Source organism: Sceloporus occidentalis, unplaced genomic scaffold (genome assembly GCF_023333645.1).
Source record: "Sceloporus occidentalis isolate IW3139 unplaced genomic scaffold, rSceOcc1.0.p SCAF_10, whole genome shotgun sequence".
In the NCBI taxonomy this organism is placed as follows: Eukaryota; Metazoa; Chordata; class Lepidosauria; order Squamata; family Phrynosomatidae; genus Sceloporus; species Sceloporus occidentalis.
In genome coordinates this window covers 1439792-1461786 of record NW_028316990.1, presented here as the reverse complement: position 1 = coordinate 1461786, position 21995 = coordinate 1439792, and the positions used below count along the sequence as shown (strand labels likewise).

Sequence of the window (21995 nt, the reverse complement as noted above, 5' to 3'; positions counted from 1 at the left end):
CAATGTTAAAATCCACATAAAAGTGACAGAAGGACCTAGCCACCAAAAGCATCCCAGTGAAGCCATATTGTTTTCTTCAAAAGATATTTTTATTACAGACAGACTTTACCACAAGTAAGAGGACAAGGTGAAAATCAGCAGCTTTGGACCTTCCACAGAACCCCTTCTGTTGGGTATATTAGTACCTTTTACCTTCCAGAAAAATACAGCAACTATAAGTTCACTTAAGTATAATAAACAAATGCAATACTGTTATTGAATTCTTGCCCCCGTTCCATCCCCATCAATGGTACAACTTAAAAATAAATGAAGAGGCAGCTGAAATCTGTCTATATGCAAAGTCAAATAAATAGACCTTATTTAAGACAGAATTTCAGTAGTTGCTACATCCTTGCATTTAATAATATATCCAGCTGATTTTGCAAGGTTTTAACTTTTTCATCAAATCCAGAAATTCATTTTCAGAAGTCCCACGCTCGATATTCCATGTCTCTTCGGTTCCCCCCATAAATTAAGACATATATTTAACATTTCAAAAATATTTTTAAAATCTCAGGAAAGTAGCAAAGCAAGCACACCTTGGACTGTTGTGTAGAACATGACCATCCAAAGACGATCAATCTGACTACGTGCAGAATCCCAAAGGTTCACGCAGGTATACTATACTTGTGTTTGGAAGAGGTGTAAATGTTGCACCTAGGTCCAAAACACACTGCAGAAATAATCCAGTTTGAGACCGCTTTAACTACCTTGGCTCAGTGTTAGGGAATCCTGGAAATCGTAGTTTATTGTGGCACCAGAGCTCTCTGACAGGCAAGATTAAATGTTTTACAGAATTACATTTCCAGAATTCCCTAGCATTGAGCCAAGGCAGTTAAAGTGGTCTGAAACAGGAATATTTTTGCAGTGTGTCTCTGTTTTATACCACTTGCTGGGCTGAAGGTAGTTGCAGATATGAAATTGGACACATAGTGAGCTGGATAGTGCAGGGAGCAGAAGGCCAAGACAGAATCTGTTCTCTTTCCTGGAGCTTATTTATTTATTGACATATTTATGAAACTACCTCTGTCCAGAAGAGCCCCCAGGGCCACATTTAAAAAAAAAAACTTAAAACGTTAGAACAATCTCATGTAAGCCAAACAAACAAACAAACAAAAAACAAGACAGGAAATAAAAACCAATATACCGGAGGCTCACCGTATCCTGGCCTGCATAAATGGAGTATAGAAATGCACTCTAATATATTGTGATACAGGTGTCTGTAGCAAAACTTAGTTCAACGGATGCTGCCAGAAACTCCTATCCCTATCCTAGTTTCCATCCATCCCCAGTTTTCAGCCACTTAACTGGCTCATGGTAAAGGGAACTAGTTTGGTGCCACCTATACTGAAAAAAATATACTATTTGCCAACTGTTCAGCAAACACATTTCAAGGTGGCAGGTGTAGGCAGTGTTGCAGAGTGACACCCACAGTCGTTGTTACTGCTCAGCAGTAGGAGCCAATGGTAATCTATCATTTATAGAGCCAAGACTGGAAAAACCCAGGCAAGAAATGGCCTACGAAGAGGGTCTAGGATACCACATTTTAGCCACCAGAGGAGAATCCTAAAGAAGAAATAATCACAGGAGTGGGACTTAACTCTTTGAGTTACCAAAGTTCTAACAGAGGTAAAGCTTCTTTTTATTGAGACTGAATTTGGTGGGTTTGGCCTATATAGCACCTAAAAGTTTTTTTCAGATGAAAAGTACAAGGGCGTTTTGAGAAATTCAATGTTCTCGGCCTAAGAAAGGGGCAGATGGCCTCACCCAGGACATAAACAGCCTGGATCTCAAGAACAGCGACTTTTTCTTTTGCTAATGGAGCTGAAATTTTATTGCCTGGGTTTTATAACTCTTTGTCTCCCAGAGCCCATGTGGCCAAAGAGAGGTGAGGCTTCCGGCTGCATTGATATCCCTCCAGAGCATCCTAACTGACAACAAAGGCAACATCTCAAGAAAATGTAGGCCTGTGAGTCTCTTCTCTTGTATGATTTTTAACACCTTTGTCTGTTGAAGAATCCAGTGGAACTTTGAAAGCTTGCATAATGCAATCTATCTATCTATCTATCTATCTATCTATCTATCTATCTATCTTGCTGTTTTCCCAGGACTGGGATTCATTTTGTGCATTTTTGGTTGGCCCAATAAAGGCATCACTGTTTTGGAAATTTTGGATCTTATTGTATATCCAATCATCTATGAAACATTTCATATTTGCCCATCCATGGCACCTACAAGACCAATGCTGGCTACCAGGGACTGGAATTTTATTCCTCCTAGTTTAGCAAGTACAATAAATATATACTACGAGCTGAAAGAGTTAAGTTTTTTTTGTCCCCACCCCAACCCAATATGGTCAGCTTATGCAGATGGCACAAAGCCAATCCCAGGACAGAGCCACTTGGACCATGACTCTGGAGACCAGGGTTCAAATCTCCACTCAGCCATGGACACTCATGGGCACATCACACTCTCTCAGCCTCAGAGGATGGCAATGGCAAATCCCCTCTGAAGAAACATGCCAAGAAAACCCCATGATATGAATGCCTTAGGGTCACCATATGAGGAAAGGACTTGAAGGCACACAACAACAAGAAGATACATTTTAGATTTTCTAATGTGGATAAGATCAGGAACATAACCCAGGTTTGCAAGCTCTCTTCCTTCTCTATTATAATCATTACCATTGTCATTAATTTGATTTATATACCATCTTACTTCTTAAATTCTGAACGTTGTAATCATTTCTAGAGCTAATCAAGAGTACAGTAATGTATCTACACTGTTTTAATGTTAACATTAAATTTCCTCCATTTACAACCAAGATTAATATTAATGTTAACTCTGGCTTGTACTAACTATGGCTACTAATTAAGACTAGTGCAGGCCTAAATGTGCCATGACTGGCTCTAGAAATCAAATGAGGGAGTATCATGTGAAGATGAGGAAGAAATAAGGGAAGAACGGTAAAAACCTGTGAGATGCCCTTCCAATCCATGTATAGGTCTAAAACATTAGATGTGTGACAGGCCTTCGTCCATGAATCTCAATTTTAGGCAGGCAGGCTGCTAGATCTGATGCTGGTTCTTATGTAACTGATTTATGAATTGAGTTTAAAAGTTTCCAATCATGATGTTAAGGCAACGTTCTGGTGTTTGTGGATGCCAAATGCATCTTTTATTTCAAATTTCACTTTTCATCTGTAAAAAATTTCTCAACCAAAGCAAACATACCACACCCCTCTCCTCTTCACTACAAGTTAGTATATAATTCCAGGTCAAAAATGTTTAACAAATAATAACAAAAAATATAGCTTTATGTTCTTTTTATGCTTCAAAAGTTATTTTTTCTTCTCCAGTGTTTCCTGATAAGCAATGAATCTTCTTAAATTCAGCTTCACATTGTCCAGCACACATAACTGATCAGTGCTATATTGTCCTTTTCCTTCTTTCCGTATCTACAGTTGAAAAAGAAATAAAGAGAGATCACTTTATTGATATTTTTCAAAGAGCAGCAACCTAAGTCATCTGACAAAAAAGCAAGTGTCCCTTTCAACACCAGGACAAAGATATCACCTGCACAAAGCAATGATATACTTAGGAAGAAAACATTAATTTCCTTCACTCCTTCAGAAACTGTGATATCTTGAAGATTGCAAACTTCAAACTGGGCAGTTAAGAAGGTGGGTATGTTCCAGGCATTACTTCTTTAACAGAAAACTTAACATGAGTGCAGAAATGATATGGAAGGAATAGGAATATGTTTTAACACCCCCCAAAAGAAGAGCAGTTCAACACGTTTCAACAAACTTAGCATAAGCTTTCATAGACTTGATCTGCATCTTCAGATGCAACCAAATACACCAGGTCTATGAAAGCTCATGCTACAATGTCTTTTGCTTAGTTAATTTCAAAGGTACTACAAGATCCTTTTGCATATTGATATTCCAGACTGACATGGCTACATCTCTGACTATTTCAAGAAACTTTTTATTAAAAACTGCACACTATGTGCATGTGAAATGAAACATCTGGATCAGTTCAGCCTTGCATAAGTAAGGCCTTCTAGAGAACACACAAAGGCCTCCTCCAAAATTTATCCACGATGATATTTTCCCCCACCAGTCTCCAATTTTTTTACGATTTCCATTTTAGTAGTCAAAACTATAGAGCTATGCTACGCTATGGCCACTTATGGCCATCTCAGGTTCAAGCATATTATTGCATGATGGCCAGTGACTTATTGGAAGCTTTTAAAATATATTGAGATTTTTAATGTAATTACTGTTAACAGTGGGTGCAACTATAGTTTCTGAGATTTGGGGCCAACACAGTAAACCATATAATCCCCTCCATTCCTCCCTCTTAACTGTGATACAATACACTTACTCGTGATTTGAAAACTGGCTGGAAGTCCCTAAGTACATGGAGCAGTCTTATTTGCTCCGCTGCCCTTTCAGCTTCTTTTCCATCAGCGAAAACATCAAAGAGGGCATCCAAAGCTTCTCCCACTACCACAAGAGAAGGATCCTTTGTTGTAACATCAAGGAGGAATTTTCCTATCATCTGGAATGACACACAGACACACACACATCAAAACAATACAACCATCTTGCAAGCAGTACCTCAATTGCTTTGATTAAAAAAAATAGAAAGGATGATCTCACCACCAAGTTTTACCTTTAGTGTTTCTGCAGTGTCTTCCACTTTTGCAAGCACACTTCCAGCAATTCCCAGAATGCTAACTACATTTACACGGACACTAATGTTACTGCTGTGAATACCAGCTTCACACAATGTCATCAGCTGCTCAGGTGTCATGCTCTGTTTAAAATAATAAGCATATATATATATATTTAAAGTGGGGATGAAAGAGAAGAATAACAATGGAGAAGAGGTGTAATGGCCAGCCTTCCTATTTTTAAAGACTAAAACTTAAACCTTGCTGGAGGCTTCTATCTAAGTTTTTTGGGAGGGAAGGGGAGTAATTTTTTTCCCCATCCAAGTATCAAACTTACAAAAGAAGAAATATAGCACTTTAGAACTGCCTATGAACCTTTCCGTGTTCTTCTAGCACCAGAGACAGTAAAGAGTATAAACTCGTTTATGTATGTGCAGCAGTGCTATTCTGCAGCCCAAGTGCACATTGTTAGAACAGTCTCAACAATGTATATGTATACATAATAATAACAAAGGGAATGTGAGAATCCTTTGGATAGGAAAGGATACTGTCATGCCCTGCCTCCAGGATCCTGGCATGTCCTCTGAGTCTGAAGGCTCTAATGGAGAGGATGAGAGCCCAGGGGGCATGCCAGATCTGCAGCAACTCCAGGAGGTGAGCCTGCAGCCAGCACAAGAGCCAAGTTCCCAGCAGCTACAAAAGCAAAGTTCATGACAGCCACAAACCTCAGATGAAGAAACAAACCTACCACAGAGAAATGCCTGGAAAAAGAAAAATGTCGATGTTTAAGGAAGAAGCACACCACTAATAAAAAGAACTTCTGAGACCAGGCTGGGCTATAAATATTCCAGCACCTCCCTCAGTCTAGTATGGCTGACAACCATCCACCTTCCTTGGGAGAAAGCCACGCTGGTGCCCCATTCCTTGATTGACTGCTTGTTGCCTGGACTCAGATTATCCTTTGGACTGCTTTCCTGGACTGCCTATTGACTCATGAAGAACGTAGATTGGATTAGATCACACTGCTTTTCTACAGATGCCTTGGTGAGCTTGAACTCTCTCTCTCTTTCTCATGCCCTGTTTAAAATGCTGAGGCTTCGGACTGGGAGTTTGATTAGCTTCCCAAAGGCAAAACAGGACAGATATTGAGGTAAAGGGAGACCTCCTGATCATTCATGTCTGCTGTTTCACCTCAATTCTTCCAGCCCCCCATCCCTGCCATACACACACAGGCAGACTCTTTGCCTTAATATGAGTTTCCAATATCAGATCTCTTTCCTCCCATGGAGCACACAGACTCCTCTTGCTATTATGGATCTCACTTTACAAATACAGTTAAGCTGTATTCCCCTTTGATGTGTCCCTTAACCTACATATGCTGAAGAAGGTGCGGTGCATAGCTTCACCACACCCTCCATAGGCTTCCTTACAGATACGTGTTTTGTGTGTGTGTGTGTGTGTGTGTGTGAGAGAGAGAGAGAGAGAGAGAGAGAGAGAGGGAGAGAGAGAGTCTTCTCACAGCTATCACATAAATTCCAACAAGAAAAACAGAATTGCCCTTCTCAATAAAAAGATTATGAGGAGGGAGACAAGGAAAACATCTCACCTGAGATATATTATTTGATGCCAACATTTGCAAGAGCGCCCGCAAAGCACTGGTTACGGCTTCCAGAAACTCCACTTCTGTTGAAAATTCTGCCCAAAAGTATAAATACCAATAAAGTTAGCTCAAGGCTCATCCTGCCAAGTACGTTTACACACTTACTTAGAATCTAATTTCACTGAAATGAATATTAAATGGACTCTCCTTATTTGGAGGCCTTTGAACAAAGTTGGCTGTTCATCTTCCAGGGATGTTTTAGTTGTGTATTCCTGCATGGCAGGGAGTTGGACTAGGAAACAGAGCAAGTAACAGCAGAGGGATGAAGGGGAGCAACAGGGAAGAAAGGGAAGAAGCAGAGCCAGCAGTGAGCCAGGCATAGCACAGATGCCCAAAACATACCTGGCTGAGAAAAAATTAACTGGGATAGGTGATGTGAGAGGGACTGAAGGACGGACGCTCCCCCAAGACAATCCACATCAGACACTAACAAGATGCTGTGAAGGCAGGTTAGAGCTCTGTACTGAACCATGTTCAATCTGAAGTGGAAAAAATGAAAAGAATCAAGATGTACTTTAATCTCTTCTTCTAATCAGCAATTAAGGGGCCTCCCCCCCCCCTTTGTTTTTGGTTGATCCTTACATTCCCACATGGGTAATCTGCTGAGGAACACATATTGGTGGGAGGCAGAAACTGGAGAACTACAAGTTACTGCTGGGAACTACAAATCCATGCTGGCCATGGGATCCTGAGAGATGTAGACATATCTATACAGCAGAATTAATGCAGTTTAACATCACTTTAACTGCCCTGGCTCAATGCTATGGAACTCTGGGATTTGTAGTTTTGTGAGATGTTTAGCTTTCTCTGTCAGAAAGCTCTGGTGCCACAACAAACTACTGTACAAATCCCAGGATTCCATAGCATTGCACTATGGCAGTTAAAGCAGTGTCAAACTCAGATGGAGACAAAGACTTATGTTTGTTCTACCACAGCAAGTTTCTGGTGACAGAGAAAACAAAACACTAAGTGAAAAGGAACTAGAGCTTGGTGACAAGATGTTTGTAGCATGTGCATCCAGCTAAGCGTCTATGCATGTGCACACACTCAAACATACACAACCGATATGTGAGTGGCCCCACCTAAGTTGTGGAATTTTTGCTTGGGAGGAAATGTTGGCATCCTCTTTGACAGCATTTTATAGATGGCAAGAACCTTCTTGTTAAGGCAGGCCTTTGGTTTATGAATTTTATTAGAAGTTTTATCTATGACATCTGCCAGTTTTTATTTTACCTTTGTTTTTGGATTTCATTGAATTTTATGACTGGTTTTGATATCTATTATCCATCTTGAGTGATGTGTTAAATAAAATCCAACAAACCAGCACACAATTATTTTCATAGAAATGTTTTGCCTAGAGACTTTATCTACTGATTGGCTGAGTGAAGCGAGGATTCAGCTTCATCTCATTTGTCCAGCATATCCTGTGTTTGTAACATGATAACTTCAGCAACACTGAGATATCAGAATGGAGTTTGGTACACCTATTTAGGACACAGAGTTCTATGTTTCACATCAGAATGCCAGTTATCTTCTCAAGATCTTTTCATAGCAGGAAAGGGAACATACAAAATACAACTTAAATGCAACTTCCACGAAGATTAAGATATTGGTATGTAAAGTCAGTACATGTTCAAAGATGTTCTACGTTTTTAAAAAAGTGAAGCCCAAGCAGACTCCCCCACACATTTGTTTTCAAAGCGGGTGCCGAATTAGAAAAAGAATGTAATGCAACATCTATTCTGCACCACCTGGCTAGCAGGCACACACCTCACCAAGGGAGAAAACCAAATGGCCTTGTCCATTGCTTGCCTCTGTCTTTCCTCCATATTCCTTTCCTCCCGTCTTGCATACTACATCTAGTTTATAGTGAGGCCAAGGACAGAGAATATCTTGCCTTCCACTATCTGTATAGCATTTGGTAAACTGTGTGCATTATATAGGTTTACATATAATCATTTAAACCATCGATGGGTAATTGCAAAGAAGGCAAGGGGCATTTTTCACCCATGTTCCCCCCGTGGGACTACACCAAACGTAATAGGAAGTCACATCACATGACTACCTGGGTGTTCCCCCCCTCACTCATTTTTGGCCATTCGCATGGGGGTTAAACATGGTTGGCGTACTGGGGGTGACACTACTGCACTTGTCAGTGGTTTTGAACTTGTTTGGGCAAAAAGCAGGTTTTAAAAGACTGGGGTGGGTCTGATGGCTTTGGGAGCTCCAGGGCCCACAAAATGGACCCCAAGGGTCACATCTGCTCCACAGGCTACACTTTACCCATGCCTAATGTAAACCATTGTGTAAGCCAGCATGGTACAGTGGTTGGAGTCTTGGACTAGGACCCTGGAGACCAGGGTTCAAATCTCCCCTTGGCCATGGAATCACACAGGGTGACCTTGGGTAAGTCACATACTCTCAGTTCCAGAGGAAGGCAACGGCAAACCCCCTCTAAACAAATCTTGCCAAGAAAACCCCATGATTAGGTCGCCTTAGGATCTCCATAAGTAGGAAATTACTTGAAACTGATTATCAGAGTTTTCAGGAGTTGAATTCCATTGTTGGGTGGGACAAATGGGTAGGAACCAACAAACCCCCAAAGCATTTTAGCTTACAGCTAACTAGCTATGCTTTTGGAGAGCCATTTCAACCGGGGGGGGGGGGGGACCTAAACCAAAGCTGGGAAGATATCAAATGATGTCATAGGGAAGAGGGTGCAGTCAGGAGGATTTAGCCTCAGGACCTAAGAAGCCCTGTTGTGTGTGTTGCTTGCCTTCAAGTCATTTCTAACGTATGGTGACCCTAAAAGAGTTTGCCATTGTCATCCTCTGAGACTGAAAGAGTGTGACTTGCACAAGGTCACCAAGTAGGCAGGCATTCATGGCCAAGCAGGGATTCGAACCCTGGTCACCAGAGTCATAGGCTAGCACTCAAACCAGCACAACTCTATGGTCAACTTCTGGCATAGTTGCACTAGAGGACCGAGAGATTCCTAGAGAGAACATGTTAATCAAAACTGCAAGTAATCAAATTCACAAAAGTCAAAGCTGCAAATATGGAGGGCGAACTGTATTCTTGTTTTCTTAAAAAAGAGAGAAGGTCACAGAATAGGTGACTACCAACCTTAAATGACTTCACTTATTCAGACAATACACATTTTCAGTGCCCTGGTTGGATCACACTAAAGCTTGATCCATTTCAAGTTCTCTTAATCAACAACAGCTAATAGGATATAGCCATTAATGGCGCATAGAGAAACAGTGATATCCTAGCAAGGCAACTAGCCATACAATAAAAATGAATTAACACCTACTTTTTAATCAGTGGCTTCCAAGCTGGGCTATGTGTACAGATGTCAACAGCAGCATTGCTGGGGAAAGCAGTTTTTTCGAGTATCTAGGAAAAGAAAGGGGAAAAAATACTGTTATGCTTCAGCAAATTGGCAACAGGACTGCTGTCAAAACATTGCTATTGATAGGATTCTGCAAGACAAGAGTGTAGAACAGAGAGCAAAATTAAGATTGCTAGGAACACTGCCTTTCATTTTTGTTTCTTTGTTTCATATTTTCTAAAAAAACGTGTCCCTAGTTCTTACGGCAGCGAAGGAATCTGCAAAGCCTAGCTAGTCATGGCTTTTTCTTTTCCCCCCTTCTCCTCCTAGCTTTCAAGTTTAATTCCTGTCCATCAGATATCCTTCAATAACCAGCTTTTTAAATGAACAGCTCTAAAACCATTACCACCCAAAACACACACAAAAACAAAACTGTTTTTCATGTGACAGAAAGACTACGGCTGGAATGTCCTTTGCTACTCTCAAAAGGTAGACTCACTGGATCAATTGTTGAATCCAAAAAGGTTCTTAAATGTAGATGTATGCTTTATCTGGGGTTTTTTGTATGATTTTTAATCAGTGTTATAGTGTTTTAATGTGGCGTTTTAAAACTGATTTTAAAACCTTTTGTAAACATTTTTAATTAGATGTTATGGAAGCCGCCTTGGGTCCCGGGATGGGAGAAAGGTGGCATATAAAGTAAACACAACCAGCATGATGTAGTGGTTTGAGCATTGGAGACCAGAGTTCGAATCCCAGCTTGGCCATGAAACCCACTGGGTGACCTTGGCACACACTCTCTCAGCCTCTGATGATGGCAATGGCAAATCCCCTCTAAAGAAACATGCCAAGAAAATCCCATGATAGGGTTACCTTAGGGTTGCTGTAAGTTGGAAATTAGTTGAAGGCATTCAACAACAACAAATGAATAAATAAAATCTAACTGAGGTTAGATCTATACTGGCTAGAATACTGTTCAACTGTTACCTGCATGTTCCAGAGCTATAACAGGTGGCTGTCTACACAGTGTCCCACTGTGCTTTTGCCTGAGGCCAGAAATGAGAAGCCAGAATAGATCCCATGGCTGGGTGTCTCGTTCTGACCTCAGAGGAGCGACTCTGGCCTTGCATCATCAAGGGCCAGGGAAAATCACTGCAAATGGCCTGCGTAGTCATGCATTGAACCATGTAGACATGCTCTGCCCCAGTCAGGATTAACAATACGTTTTAGGCCCATCATTCCAGAAAGAAAAGTACAAAGTCACCTTTTGGAGTACAGAATTAACTAGCTATGGAATTATTTACAAAGGGGTGGACACATTCCAGGGTTTCACCATGCTACTGTACAAACCATTCTGAACAAACAGAGGTAACATGTAATCACTCCTACTTGATTGTTGGGGAGAAGGCAGCGTTACAAAATGGAAATCTGGGTGAATGTTTTTAGCTGAAATTTCTTTCCAAAAAAAAAAAAAGAAAGAAAGAAAGAAAGAAAGAAAGAAAGAAAGAAAGAAAGGGGAGTGGAAGGAATGCCTTGGCCTGCACCAGACCTTCCCTCCAAAGGGAAGCTCTCAGGCTGCAAAATTCTGACCTGTGATTCAGGTCTTGATGGAATCAGGGATGAAAGATGGATCCTACCTTCTTAGGCACAAGATGGTTCATAAGGGCTGTGTGAATCTCAGCTGAAAGACACAGCGGTGACAGCAACGTCCCTCCTTCATCATAACTGTTGTCCATAAAATTATCACTCTCATCACTACTGGATAACTCTTCCCATTCATCATCAGAGGGATCTACAAACGTACAAAACAGACATGAAAAGAAAATCCTGGGTCCCCTTTTTACATCCAGTTATAGCAATGTGATTCCACTTTAACAGCCATGGTCCATCCTACTGAATCCTGAAATTAGCAGTTTATGGAACTTTCTGCTAGAGACCTCCAGTACAGACCCCATGATTCCACAGGACACAGCCATGGCAATTAAAATGGTGGACGTTGACCACAGAGTCACACTGGAGGACCTAGAGAGAACATATTAATCCAATCCATGAATAATCAAATCTGCAAAAGTCAAAGTCACAAGTGTGGCGGGCTGACTGTATTTTGTTTTTAAAATGAACTAATGAATGCTAGTTAACTCAAATTTGTCTTAGCCTGCAGTACCATGTTTTGATAGGTGTCCCTAATCGCATGTACAGACAAAGCTGGAGGCAGACCTGGGAGATTCATTTCTTCACAGGGCCTCCAGGAACCCCAATACTGTTTTCCTCTACAGGGCTCAAATAAAATGTACGCATGAGAGAGAATAAATTTCTGCTGTTTGGTAATTAGAGGGAGGAGAATGAGGGAAAGTAAGGCCAAATGAGCACTATGGTGGGGATTGGGAGGAGAGAAAAACTAGTGAGAAAGAAAAACAGAAGAGGCTGTAGGAGGAAGGGAGAAAGAAAGAGGAAAGGGAAAGAGAAAGAACAGTAGGGTGCTGGTGACTAAGGAATGCAAGCAAAGGTGCTAATTCTGCTACAGTAGCACCAAATAAATGAGAAGACAACATACATACCTTCATTGCAGCACATGTTAACAATGATCTCCAGGGCTGTCTGCTGAGCCAGAAGTAAAGCTGCTACCTGTTTCACTTCCTGTGTATTGCGCTATAAAACAAAGATGACAGGAATCTTTGTTACTATTTTCCAGACTATATTCAGATTACTTTTTTTCATTTGGATGAGTACTGTCTATGCAGACTGGCAGAGGTTTGCCAGGGACTCTTGGGCAGCAGTCTTTCCTCTCAGCTGGTTTGTTGTTGATTGCTATCAACATAGCTTCAACCTATGGCAACCCTATGAATGAGAGATCTAAAAGATACCTGCTCAGGCCTTGCAAACACAGAAATGTGGCTTCCTCAACTGAATCTATCCACCTGTAATGGGGTCATTATCTTTTCTCACCATTTTCCTCCTTAGCAAAGACTATCACCTTTTCTATCACATCATCTCATGTGTACAAAGTATGATAGCCTCAGTTTGATCATTTGGGTTTCTGGGAAGGGTTCAGGCTCAATTTCCTCCAAGACTCATTTTCTTCCAGTCAGCTTTTTTCACTGTCCAGCTTTCACAATAATACATAGAAATCAGAAATACCATGACATAGATGATCTTGGTATTCATCAAAGCATCCTCGACAGATGGCCATCCAGCCTCCGTTTGAAGACCTCCAAGGAGGGAGACTCCACTACACTCCGAGGAAGTGTGTTCCACTGTCAAACAGCCCTTACTCTCAGGAAGTTCCTCCTAATGTTGAGGTGGAATCTCTTTTCCTGCAGCTTGCATTCATTGCTCCAGGTCCTAGTCTCTGGAGCAGCAGAAAACAAGCTTGCTCCCTCCTCAATATGACATCCCTTCAAATATTTAAACAGAGCTATCATATCACCTCTTAACCTTCTTTTCTCCAGGCTAAACATCCCCAGCTCCCTAAGGCGTTCCTCATAGGGCAAGGTTTCCAGACCCTTCACCATTTTAGTCGCCCTCCTAAAGCCTAAATAGCATTTCTAAATGCTCAACGGAAGTTTTAAGTGACTGAACTGTCAGAAACTTGGGAGAGAATTTCACTGAGGATAGAACTCTTCTTTAGGGGAGACAATGCTCTCATTTTGCCTCTCCCACAAAGCTACACCCCTGCGTTTAGCACTCCATAAGCCAGCATCAACCCCACTCACTGGAAGTAGATCCGAAACATCGTTTTGCCCTTTGGCAGTTTCTTTAGGCACTTCCTCCATCTCCTCATCTTCTTTAAGGACTGTGTTGTCTACTTCTGTCACATTTGCCTCGGGTTCTAACTCAGCAGAGCTTTTCAATCTTTCAGATTCCGCTTCCTTCATCCGGATAACGGTCTCACCGGCGTCTATTGCTAAGCATTCCGAGAAAATCTTCAGGATGGCATTTATGGTGCCTGCTTGGCTGGCAGAGGGTAGGGTGTTCTTTATATTCCAAGTGACACCTTAAGCAAGGGAGAGATTAAGGTAGGCATCAACCAATCATGGACACCATAGCATTATCAGGACAGTACAGAATAACAAAACAAAACTAGCAGCCACCATCTGACTCTAGGTATTGTATGTTCCCACTAACTTTCTACTATCTTACAGAACCATCTTATGCATTTTTACTAATAAGAAAATAAACAGGCATTACTTATTTCATCTAGGAGACTAGGACACAGAGCAATGGATTCAAAGTACAGGAAAAGAGATTCCACCTAAACATTAGGAAAAAACGTCCTGATGGTAATAGCTATTTGACATTGGAATATGCCGCCTCGGAGTGTGATGAAGTCTCCTTTTTGGGAGGTTTTTCAACAGAGGCTGGATGGCTATCTCTCAGGATCAGTCAAGAAGCTAAATCCGGGTAGAAATCAATGGTTAAAATCTTTGGAAGCCATTTAGCTAACACCAGGCTAATAGTGTTTTCTAAATGTTTGGGACATGTAATAAACTAATTCCCTGAGCATGCAGGGGGATAGGAGGAGGGAAGAGAAGTAATGGCTAGACTAGGCTCTTTGTTTTGCTGTCTAGTTTGTCTTGAAAGCCAGGTGTAGTGGTTTGAGCTCTGGATGATGATTCTGGAGACCAGGGTTCGAATATTGGCTCAGCCGTGGAAACCCACTGGGTGATCTTGGGCAAGTCACACTCTTTCAGCCTCAGAGGATAGCAATGGCAAACCCCCTCTGAAGACACTTGCCAAAAAAGCTCCATGACAGGGTGGCCATAGGGTGACACCTTAAATTGGAAGCAACTTAAAGCCACACAACAACAAAACTAATTTGTCTTTACAGCCAATTTACACATCCTATTCCAAAACTGATAGGAAATAACCTTACATCAACCTAGTTCAGGTACTGCCTACATTGACTGGCAACAGCTCTCTAGGATTTCAGATACAAGAATTTTCCAGCCTCACATGGAGATGCTACTGATTAAACCTGAGACTATCTTGCAACCCAGGTACTCTTCCACTGAGCAACATCCCCTTCCGAAAGACACCTGAGCAACAATATATTCAACAATATATTCACTTAAAACCTGCCTGCCACCAGTGTCCGTAAAAGAATGTGCTCCATGTCTTTGTCAGATGACAGCATGACTGTTTCCAGCACCTGATGTACTGAAGCATCAAAGGATAAAAGCAGATCTGGGTTGTCTTCTGTCACTGCCTGCAAACAGGATGCTGTGGGGACAGGAAAACACCATCAACTTTTAAAGGGAAGCCACAATTCCAAGTTATCTGTCAGAAATGTCTGAGTCTTTAGCTGTACCATATTTATGTCAAGAGAGAAGGATGAGGAACCTTAGGTCCTGCAGACCAACCCAAGTCTGTTGGTTTCAACCTGGCTCTTCTATGGTCCCAATTTGACCCTTCTGGGTTTTCCCAGATGACCTCCATCTCATTTCAATGACACTGCCATTTGGTGGACTCCCAACTTTTGGACAGATCACACACACACACACACACACACACACACACACACACACACACAGAGTTGAAATGCTTAATTATTGGCAGTAAAAGGTATCTGACAAAATCTGCTGGTGTTCTTGGCCTCACTTCTTTTACCTTTGTAGATATTTTGTAGGTATTTTGGTGCACTGATGGTTGTTATTAATCTCTAAAGGGACCCATGTGCATACAGACGTATGGACAAAAAGGAGAAAGTTCATCAGTGAAAATCTGCTTCTGTATAGCCACTTTTGGCTGTTCCAAGAACAGTCACACAATGTGATCTCTGTGCTATTCTTATTGATTTTCAAACATCATTTTTTTAACCACTCAATTCTGCCTCTGCTGCTATTGGATCTGATCTTCATCTGCTGCTGTATTTAAGGTGGTTGCATTTTTACTGTCATTTCCCCCCACTATATACCACTGTGGAAGGAGAAAAAAATAATAATCACAACCTTAAGCAGGATAGAAATTTCTGCAGTACATAAAAATAAAAAAAATCCTGCCCCAAATCTCATTCACATAATTGCTGATTTGGGCTATGTGGCCATGTTCTAGAAGCGTATATACACACACACCCCAACTCCTTCCAGGCAATCTCTGAAGATGCCAGCCACAGATGCTGGCAAAACATCAGGAATAAACCCTTCTAGAACATGGCCAGATAGCCCAAAAAACCCACAAAAACTATGGATGCTGGCCATGAAAGCCTTTGACTTCACAAAATTTATTTAGATCGTAGAAAAGGTCCTTTTTGGGCTGCAGCTCTCCGAATCCCTTAGCCATTGTGGCTAGTAGCTGCCTGGGAACTGTAGTTTACAAAAGGTAACGTAGTTCTGCATAACAGTGAGAAGTAGATTATATCATATTTGGTTGCATGGTTGTAGTCAACACCTTTTTTATACTTACCCACCGCAATAGCAAGATCCACATTTGTACGAAATCTCTTCAGATACTGTAGTAGAACATGTAAGCAGTCTTCTTTGTTGAATATGGATACTGCTGTACTGTTGCATTCACTAACAGAGAAATGAAAGGAGCTTTTGCAAACTTTCCTGAAATCAGGTTGGGCCACTAGTGGGAACTGCAGTATTCATTTCCCACAATGCAACTCCTGTGCCGTGGCACATCTGCCTTTGCCACTTAAGTCCAGCATGGAGTCCCATCAATGGAGCAGGTACTTTGCCCAGGATGCCTCTCAGATGGCCCTGGCATTAAAACTATCCTTTTATTGCTTACCAGACATTCCAGAGCAGGTTCACTGCCTCATATGCAATGTCTTCAATATAGTTCTTGTTGGTGTCTTTGGCTTCCTTTAGAGAGCCATTGCTTTCCTCAAGTCCAGCCCGACACTTGTTTGATGACGACAGTCCAAAAACAAAATGAAAAAAAAAGTGGATGAGAAACCAAAAGGAAAATAAGTCAAAGCATACCCAATAATCAGCTTCTAGTAATACAGCATCCTCCTTTTCCAGGACACGTCCTACATTTCAACCATCTGTCCAGGTGGAATTTCAAAATGTCCCCCATTTTGAGCACAACCAAGAACCAAGTGTTTTTAAGCTTTTATTTTGGGATGTTCTACATTTGTCTTGAATGTCTTGTGGTGCTTTGTTCTCCTTTGCAGTTAGGACATCTGGTCATGCTGTCCATATCCGTGGATTCAACCATCCACGACTTGAAAATGTTAATATATATTCCAAAAGTAAACCTTGATTTTGCCATTTTATATAAGGGGTGCGATTTGACTACGCTATTGTATTTAGTAGAACTTGAGCATCCATGGATTCTGGTATACATGGGGGGGGGGGTCTTGGAAACAAACCCCAGCAGGTACCAAGGACCTACTGCATACAATTAATCTGTAGATTTCCAGAGGAAATGTTATTTAAATTAGTCATGTAACAAGGGAGGTACGAGTTCTTTCCCACCTCCAGAAAAAGGCTCATTTCAGGAACAGTAATGTTTTGTACTGCAAAAGCAATCCCTTATTTTGTTATTGCTGCTGCAAGGTATTTATTTCTATATTTTGAGGCCTCTGCTCCTTTTGAATTCTTAACCACCTTAACATTTGCTTCTCACCTAGCAAGCGGTGAATAGTAAAATGCATCTCCTGCATTCTGAAAGGAGAAGGCTTTCTGGGCTGTGACATCCAACTGGTGGAATGTCCTTTCCCTGGAGGCCTAACTGGTGCTAATGTTTTTCAAGGTGGGTGGAGAAAGTGAGCTCTCTGGGCTTCATGAAACTGCTGAACCCCTATTTCCTTCCCTGTGAAGCTCTCTGAGAGACCCCCAAAGTCCACTGTGTAAAACTCATTCAACTTCCCAAAAATACATGGTTATTTAGCTGATATCAGCCCACAGTACATCTGTTGTTGTTGTGTGTCTTGAAATCATTTCCAACTTATGGCAACCTAGCATAGTACATCCTCAGCACTCTGGTGTGGATTTCCAGCAGCTCCAGTTAGAAGGATCTTAACTGCAAGGGGGGAAACGATATTTAGGAGAACCATTGCCAACCAGAGTAAATGGTTCTAGCATGATTCAAACCCAGGGCTTCCTAATTCACAGTTCAGTCCCTTCCCTGAGCCACCATACTTCACGTACCTCTTTCAATAAAGCCACAAGAGGAGTCATAACATCTTTGGTGACCATGTCATCACAAACTTCAAATCCTCCACAAGCACTGAGATTTCTGTTAACAAAGCATAAAGACATTGCACCTTGGGATCAGCTGTCTTATATGTATTGCCGTAAGTTGTAGTCAACTTGATGGCACTTAACAACAATAAGCAATTCTAGTACATTTTATAATTTAATCATGAACAATATAAATGGGAAAGGTCAGTTTGCAAAAAGGGGATGGGAACTGGACTTAAACATAACAAGTTCCGGTTTTGAACGGTTGAAAATTTGAAGATCTCCTCCCTTTCAATCCAAATCATCTTCCCTTAAAGAATACTCCTTGAAATTGATACACAAATAGCATTTTACTCCTGTTAAGTTAGCAAGAATTAGAGACAACATGTCTCCCAAGTGCTGGAGGAGTTGTGACTGTATGGGCACATTTTTACACAAATGGTTACACTGTGACAAGATCTATCAATTTTGGCTCTCTGTACTTTCAGTTATCTTAGGTATCACAAACCAGAGTCTGGTCCCGTGCCCTGGGCTATTACCTTTGTCTGTATTTATTGGTGACAATAAGAACTTAAAGTATAAATATACAATATACAATCTGTTTTCATTTGCAAGAACTGGAAGACTGGCTGATTGCTCATGGAGAATTGTTTTCCCCTGAGTCTGCTCTGCTATTTCACTACCATCACCACTCACCGGAGAGCTCCTGTTGCTGTCTCTCGAACTGCTAGGCTCTGATCGAGCAGCATGGGGCCCAAACACCGGACCACATCTCTCTGCACAAAAGCCGGGATTGTTTGTTTCTGCTGCAAGAGTTTGGAAATGCTGGCACAAGCAAATTCCCTCACATCAGCGCTGGGGTGCTGCAGCTAAAGAGAGAGAGAGAGGGAGCACAGTTAGGGAGATGAGAATGCCAGGCTGGAAATGCCAGGACCACCTCGCCACTGGATTGCCAGGTGTAGCTGTACTTAACCAGTCATGGCATGATGCTGTTGGTGGTGCAGGACAGACTTCTGTGCTGTGCCACCCATTATAGAATATCCTCCCCATAAAGGCCTGATTGGCACCTACACTGCTGCCATGCCAGCATCAAGTGAAAACATGGCTATTTACACAAACTTTTACAGCCTAACTGGTTTTATACAGTATGTAGCGAGATCTTGTAGCACCTTTGAGACTAACTGAAAGAAAAATGTTGGCAGCATGATGAAATGCAGCCCAAAGCATTTCTGACTTATGGCGAGCCTATGACAGGATTTTCACAGGGTTTTCTTGGCAAGTTTCTTCAGAGAGGGTTTGACCTTGCCATCCTCTGAAGCTGAGAGAGTGTGACTTGCCTAAGATCACTCAGGGGTTTCATGGCCTATAAAGCATGACTCTAGAACAGTTATGGGTACATCACTGTAGAAATATTGCAGTTTGACAAGCAGCTGGAATATATGAACACAACAAGATGTGGGATTTGCAACAAAATGTTGCCACACTGATTACACATTTAGAACTGGAGCTACAATACTCTCTTCTGTATCTCTACTTTGCAGGATTGCTGTCAAGATTACCAAAATGTTTATGGACATCTTTGAACATTTACCAAGCAAACAAACACAACCCTTGAGTAACAATACCTACAACGGGGAAAGGAAGCAAAATGTTGCCATTTGGAGACACTCTCTGGAGTCTGGATGGTAAATTGGTAACCTCAGTTGTAATCCCTTATAATAGAAAATGCAGCAGACAAGTTTGGAATTACTGTTTTTCTAAATAGTTGGCAACAACGTGACCTGCAAAGCAATCATATGTAACACGAAGAAGAAACCAGGCACTGATTTACAACTCTTCCTTGAGGCAAGATATAAAGGAATATAATAATAATAATAATAATAATAATAATAATAATAATAATAATAGCCAGCTTCATGTAGTGTTTGAGCATTGGACTGCACCAGTGTTTCCTAAACCTTGATCCTCCATGTGTTTGGGACTTCAACTCCCAGAGGCCCCAGCTAGCTTTGCCAACAGTCTGAAATTCTGGGAGCTGAAGTCCAAAACATCAGGAGGACCAAAATTTGGGAAACACTGGACTACACTCTGGAGATCAGGGTTCAATTCTCCGCTGAAACATAAAAATTCAGAATTCTGTAGGATGGAGCCACGGCATTGGTGTCAAACTGCATTATTTTTAAAGTCTAGTCTAGTCATGGCCATGAAATCCACTGAGTGACCTTAGACAAGTCACACTCTCTCAGCCTCAGAGGATGGCAAGGCCAAACCCTCTCTGAAGAAACCTGACTGTGATAAGTTCGTCTTAGGGTTGCCACGTCAGAAATGACTTTGGAGCATCTACACTGCACGTTTAATGCAGTTTGACACCGCTTTCACTGCCTTAGCAATGTCATTCAGCATCCTGGGTTGGTAGTTTAGGGCGGGGGATTTAGATGTCTTAAGCTGCATCTGCACTGCAGAAATAATGCAGTTTGACACTACTTCAAATGCCACGGCTCAAAGCTATAGAATCCTGGGAACTGTACTTTTGTGAGATATTTAGCCTTCTCTGTCAGAGAGGTCTGGTGTCACAACAATCCACCATTCCTAGGAAATTCTATAGCATAGATTAGAGCCATGGCAGTTACAGCAGTGTTAAACTGCATTATCTCTGCAGTGCGGATGCATCCCTGGAGTGTTCTGAACGCCTCCACATACACTCTTATCTACATCCAATGAGATCTGTGGCTAGTGGGATCCTGGGTAGCCATGTTGGCCATATTATGTGGCAAAATACAACAAAATCCAAAACCCACACAACTCTATGGGGCCAACTAAAATGCACAACATATATCAAACAATCTTCTAAAGCTGGAAAGGCTGCTCCTTCATCAGCCAAGGAGGCCAAAAATCATAGAGGAGAAGAAAAGGGATTAAGTCTTCAGGGTGGCAGCAGCCCTGAAGGCACACAACAACAACAACAACCCACTGATCCTCACTATTCCCAGTTGGTTGGCAACTTCTTCATTAGTAAACCTTTGCAAGAATCACAAAAATAGACCAGATTCTGTTGTTGTTGTTGTTTCTGGTCATCTGGCAACCAGGCACCTTGCAATTCCTTGCCAAACCCACAACACCTACAACTCTGGGATTCCTTAAAGCAGTTCAAGTGATGTCAAACTGCATTATTTCTGCAGTGCAGATGCCTCCCAAACAATCAAAATGCCCCCCTCTCCCAGTTCTCTTGTTTGCAAGGCTTCCTTTTAGGATGGAGCCAGGACAGTTAAAAGTGGTGTCAACCTGCATTATTTGGGCAGTGCAGATGCCCCTAGCCTTGCTCCAAATCTGCCCCCTGGTTCTCCTTCTGACAAGGCTTCCTTTCAGGATGGAGCAAGAGCAGTTCAAGTGATGTCAAACTGCATTATTTCCACAGTGCAGATGCCCCCCCCCCCCCAGCCTCTCTCCCAATCTCCCCAGGCTCTCTTGCTTAGAAGGCTTCCTTTTAGACTGGAGCCAGGGCTGTTCAAGTGGCATCAACCTGCATGATTTCTTCAGTGCAGATGCCCCCTTCCTCTCTCCAGTTCTGCCCTGCTTCTCTTGGGGGCAAGGCTTTCTTTCTCTTCCTCCTTGGCTGGGGCTGCAACAATGCCTTGCCAAGCCCCTAAAAGGCCAGGATCCTTACTTTCTCCAGGAGCTCCGTGGCAGGAGATGCTGCTCCGGGGCCAGGCTGGCTCTCCTTCTCCAGGCTCAGCCTCCCTGCGGGGGCAAAAGGCACTGGACGGAACCGCTTGGCCTTGCTTTTGCCCATGATCCCAGGCAGAAAGCCAGGCAGGAACCCAGCTGGAAGTCCCTTTGCACGTGGCCAAGGCCCTACTCCGCCCCGGATGAGCCTGCGAGAGGGCTGGGCTGCAGGAGGAGCAGCTCCGCTCCACAAGCCTTGCAAGCAGGAGAACCAGGGGGGCATCTGCACTGCACTAATCACTCAGTTTGACACCCCTCGAACTGCCCTGGCTCCACCTGAAAAGGAAGCCTTGCAAGCAAGAGAAGCAGAGGGAGATTGGGAGAGAGGGGGGGGGTGCATCTGCATTGTAGAAATGACCCACTTTGAATGGCCCTGGCTCCATCTTGCAAGGAAGGCTTGCCAGAAGGAAAACCAAGGGAGAGTTGG

The 21995-nt window shown here is 42.3% G+C and overlaps 1 protein-coding gene across 2 annotated transcripts; it reads right to left on the bottom strand.

Moving 5' to 3' along the window:
- Nucleotides 1–102: 102 nt before the first annotated feature.
- On the bottom strand, nucleotides 103–21662 carry HEATR3 (HEAT repeat containing 3). Of its 2 annotated transcripts, XM_089540572.1 has the most exons (15): nucleotides 21510–21662; nucleotides 18542–18714; nucleotides 17813–17900; nucleotides 16446–16558; nucleotides 16116–16225; nucleotides 14793–14933; nucleotides 13427–13707; nucleotides 12272–12362; nucleotides 11351–11505; nucleotides 9696–9778; nucleotides 6722–6858; nucleotides 6326–6414; nucleotides 4719–4862; nucleotides 4428–4604; nucleotides 103–3496 (listed from the first exon to the last, which is right to left on the bottom strand). In XM_089540572.1, the coding sequence occupies exons 1-15, from the start codon at nucleotides 21633–21635 to the stop codon at nucleotides 3380–3382; spliced, it is 2025 nt and encodes a 674-aa protein (XP_089396698.1). In that variant the 5' UTR covers nucleotides 21636–21662; the 3' UTR covers nucleotides 103–3379. The 2 variants fall into 2 exon arrangements, with proteins under 2 accessions (XP_089396698.1, XP_089396699.1); XM_089540573.1 differs by lacking the exon at nucleotides 4719–4862.
- Between the last annotated feature and the right edge of the window lie 333 nt (nucleotides 21663–21995).

What these genes read in the sequence shown, in the direction of transcription:
- HEATR3 (XM_089540572.1), bottom strand. Translation starts at nt 21,635, where the DNA reads ATGGGCAAAAGCAAGGCCAAGCGGTTCCGTCCAGTGCCTTTTGCCCCC. An exon ending in CATCAAATAATATATCTCAG is followed by an intron (nt 4,863 to 6,325) that starts GTGAGATGTTTT and finishes TATTTTAAACAG; the next exon opens with AGCATGACACCTGAGCAGCT. An exon ending in ACACTGCAGAAACACTAAAG is followed by an intron (nt 4,605 to 4,718) that starts GTAAAACTTGGT and finishes GTGTCATTCCAG; the next exon opens with ATGATAGGAAAATTCCTCCT.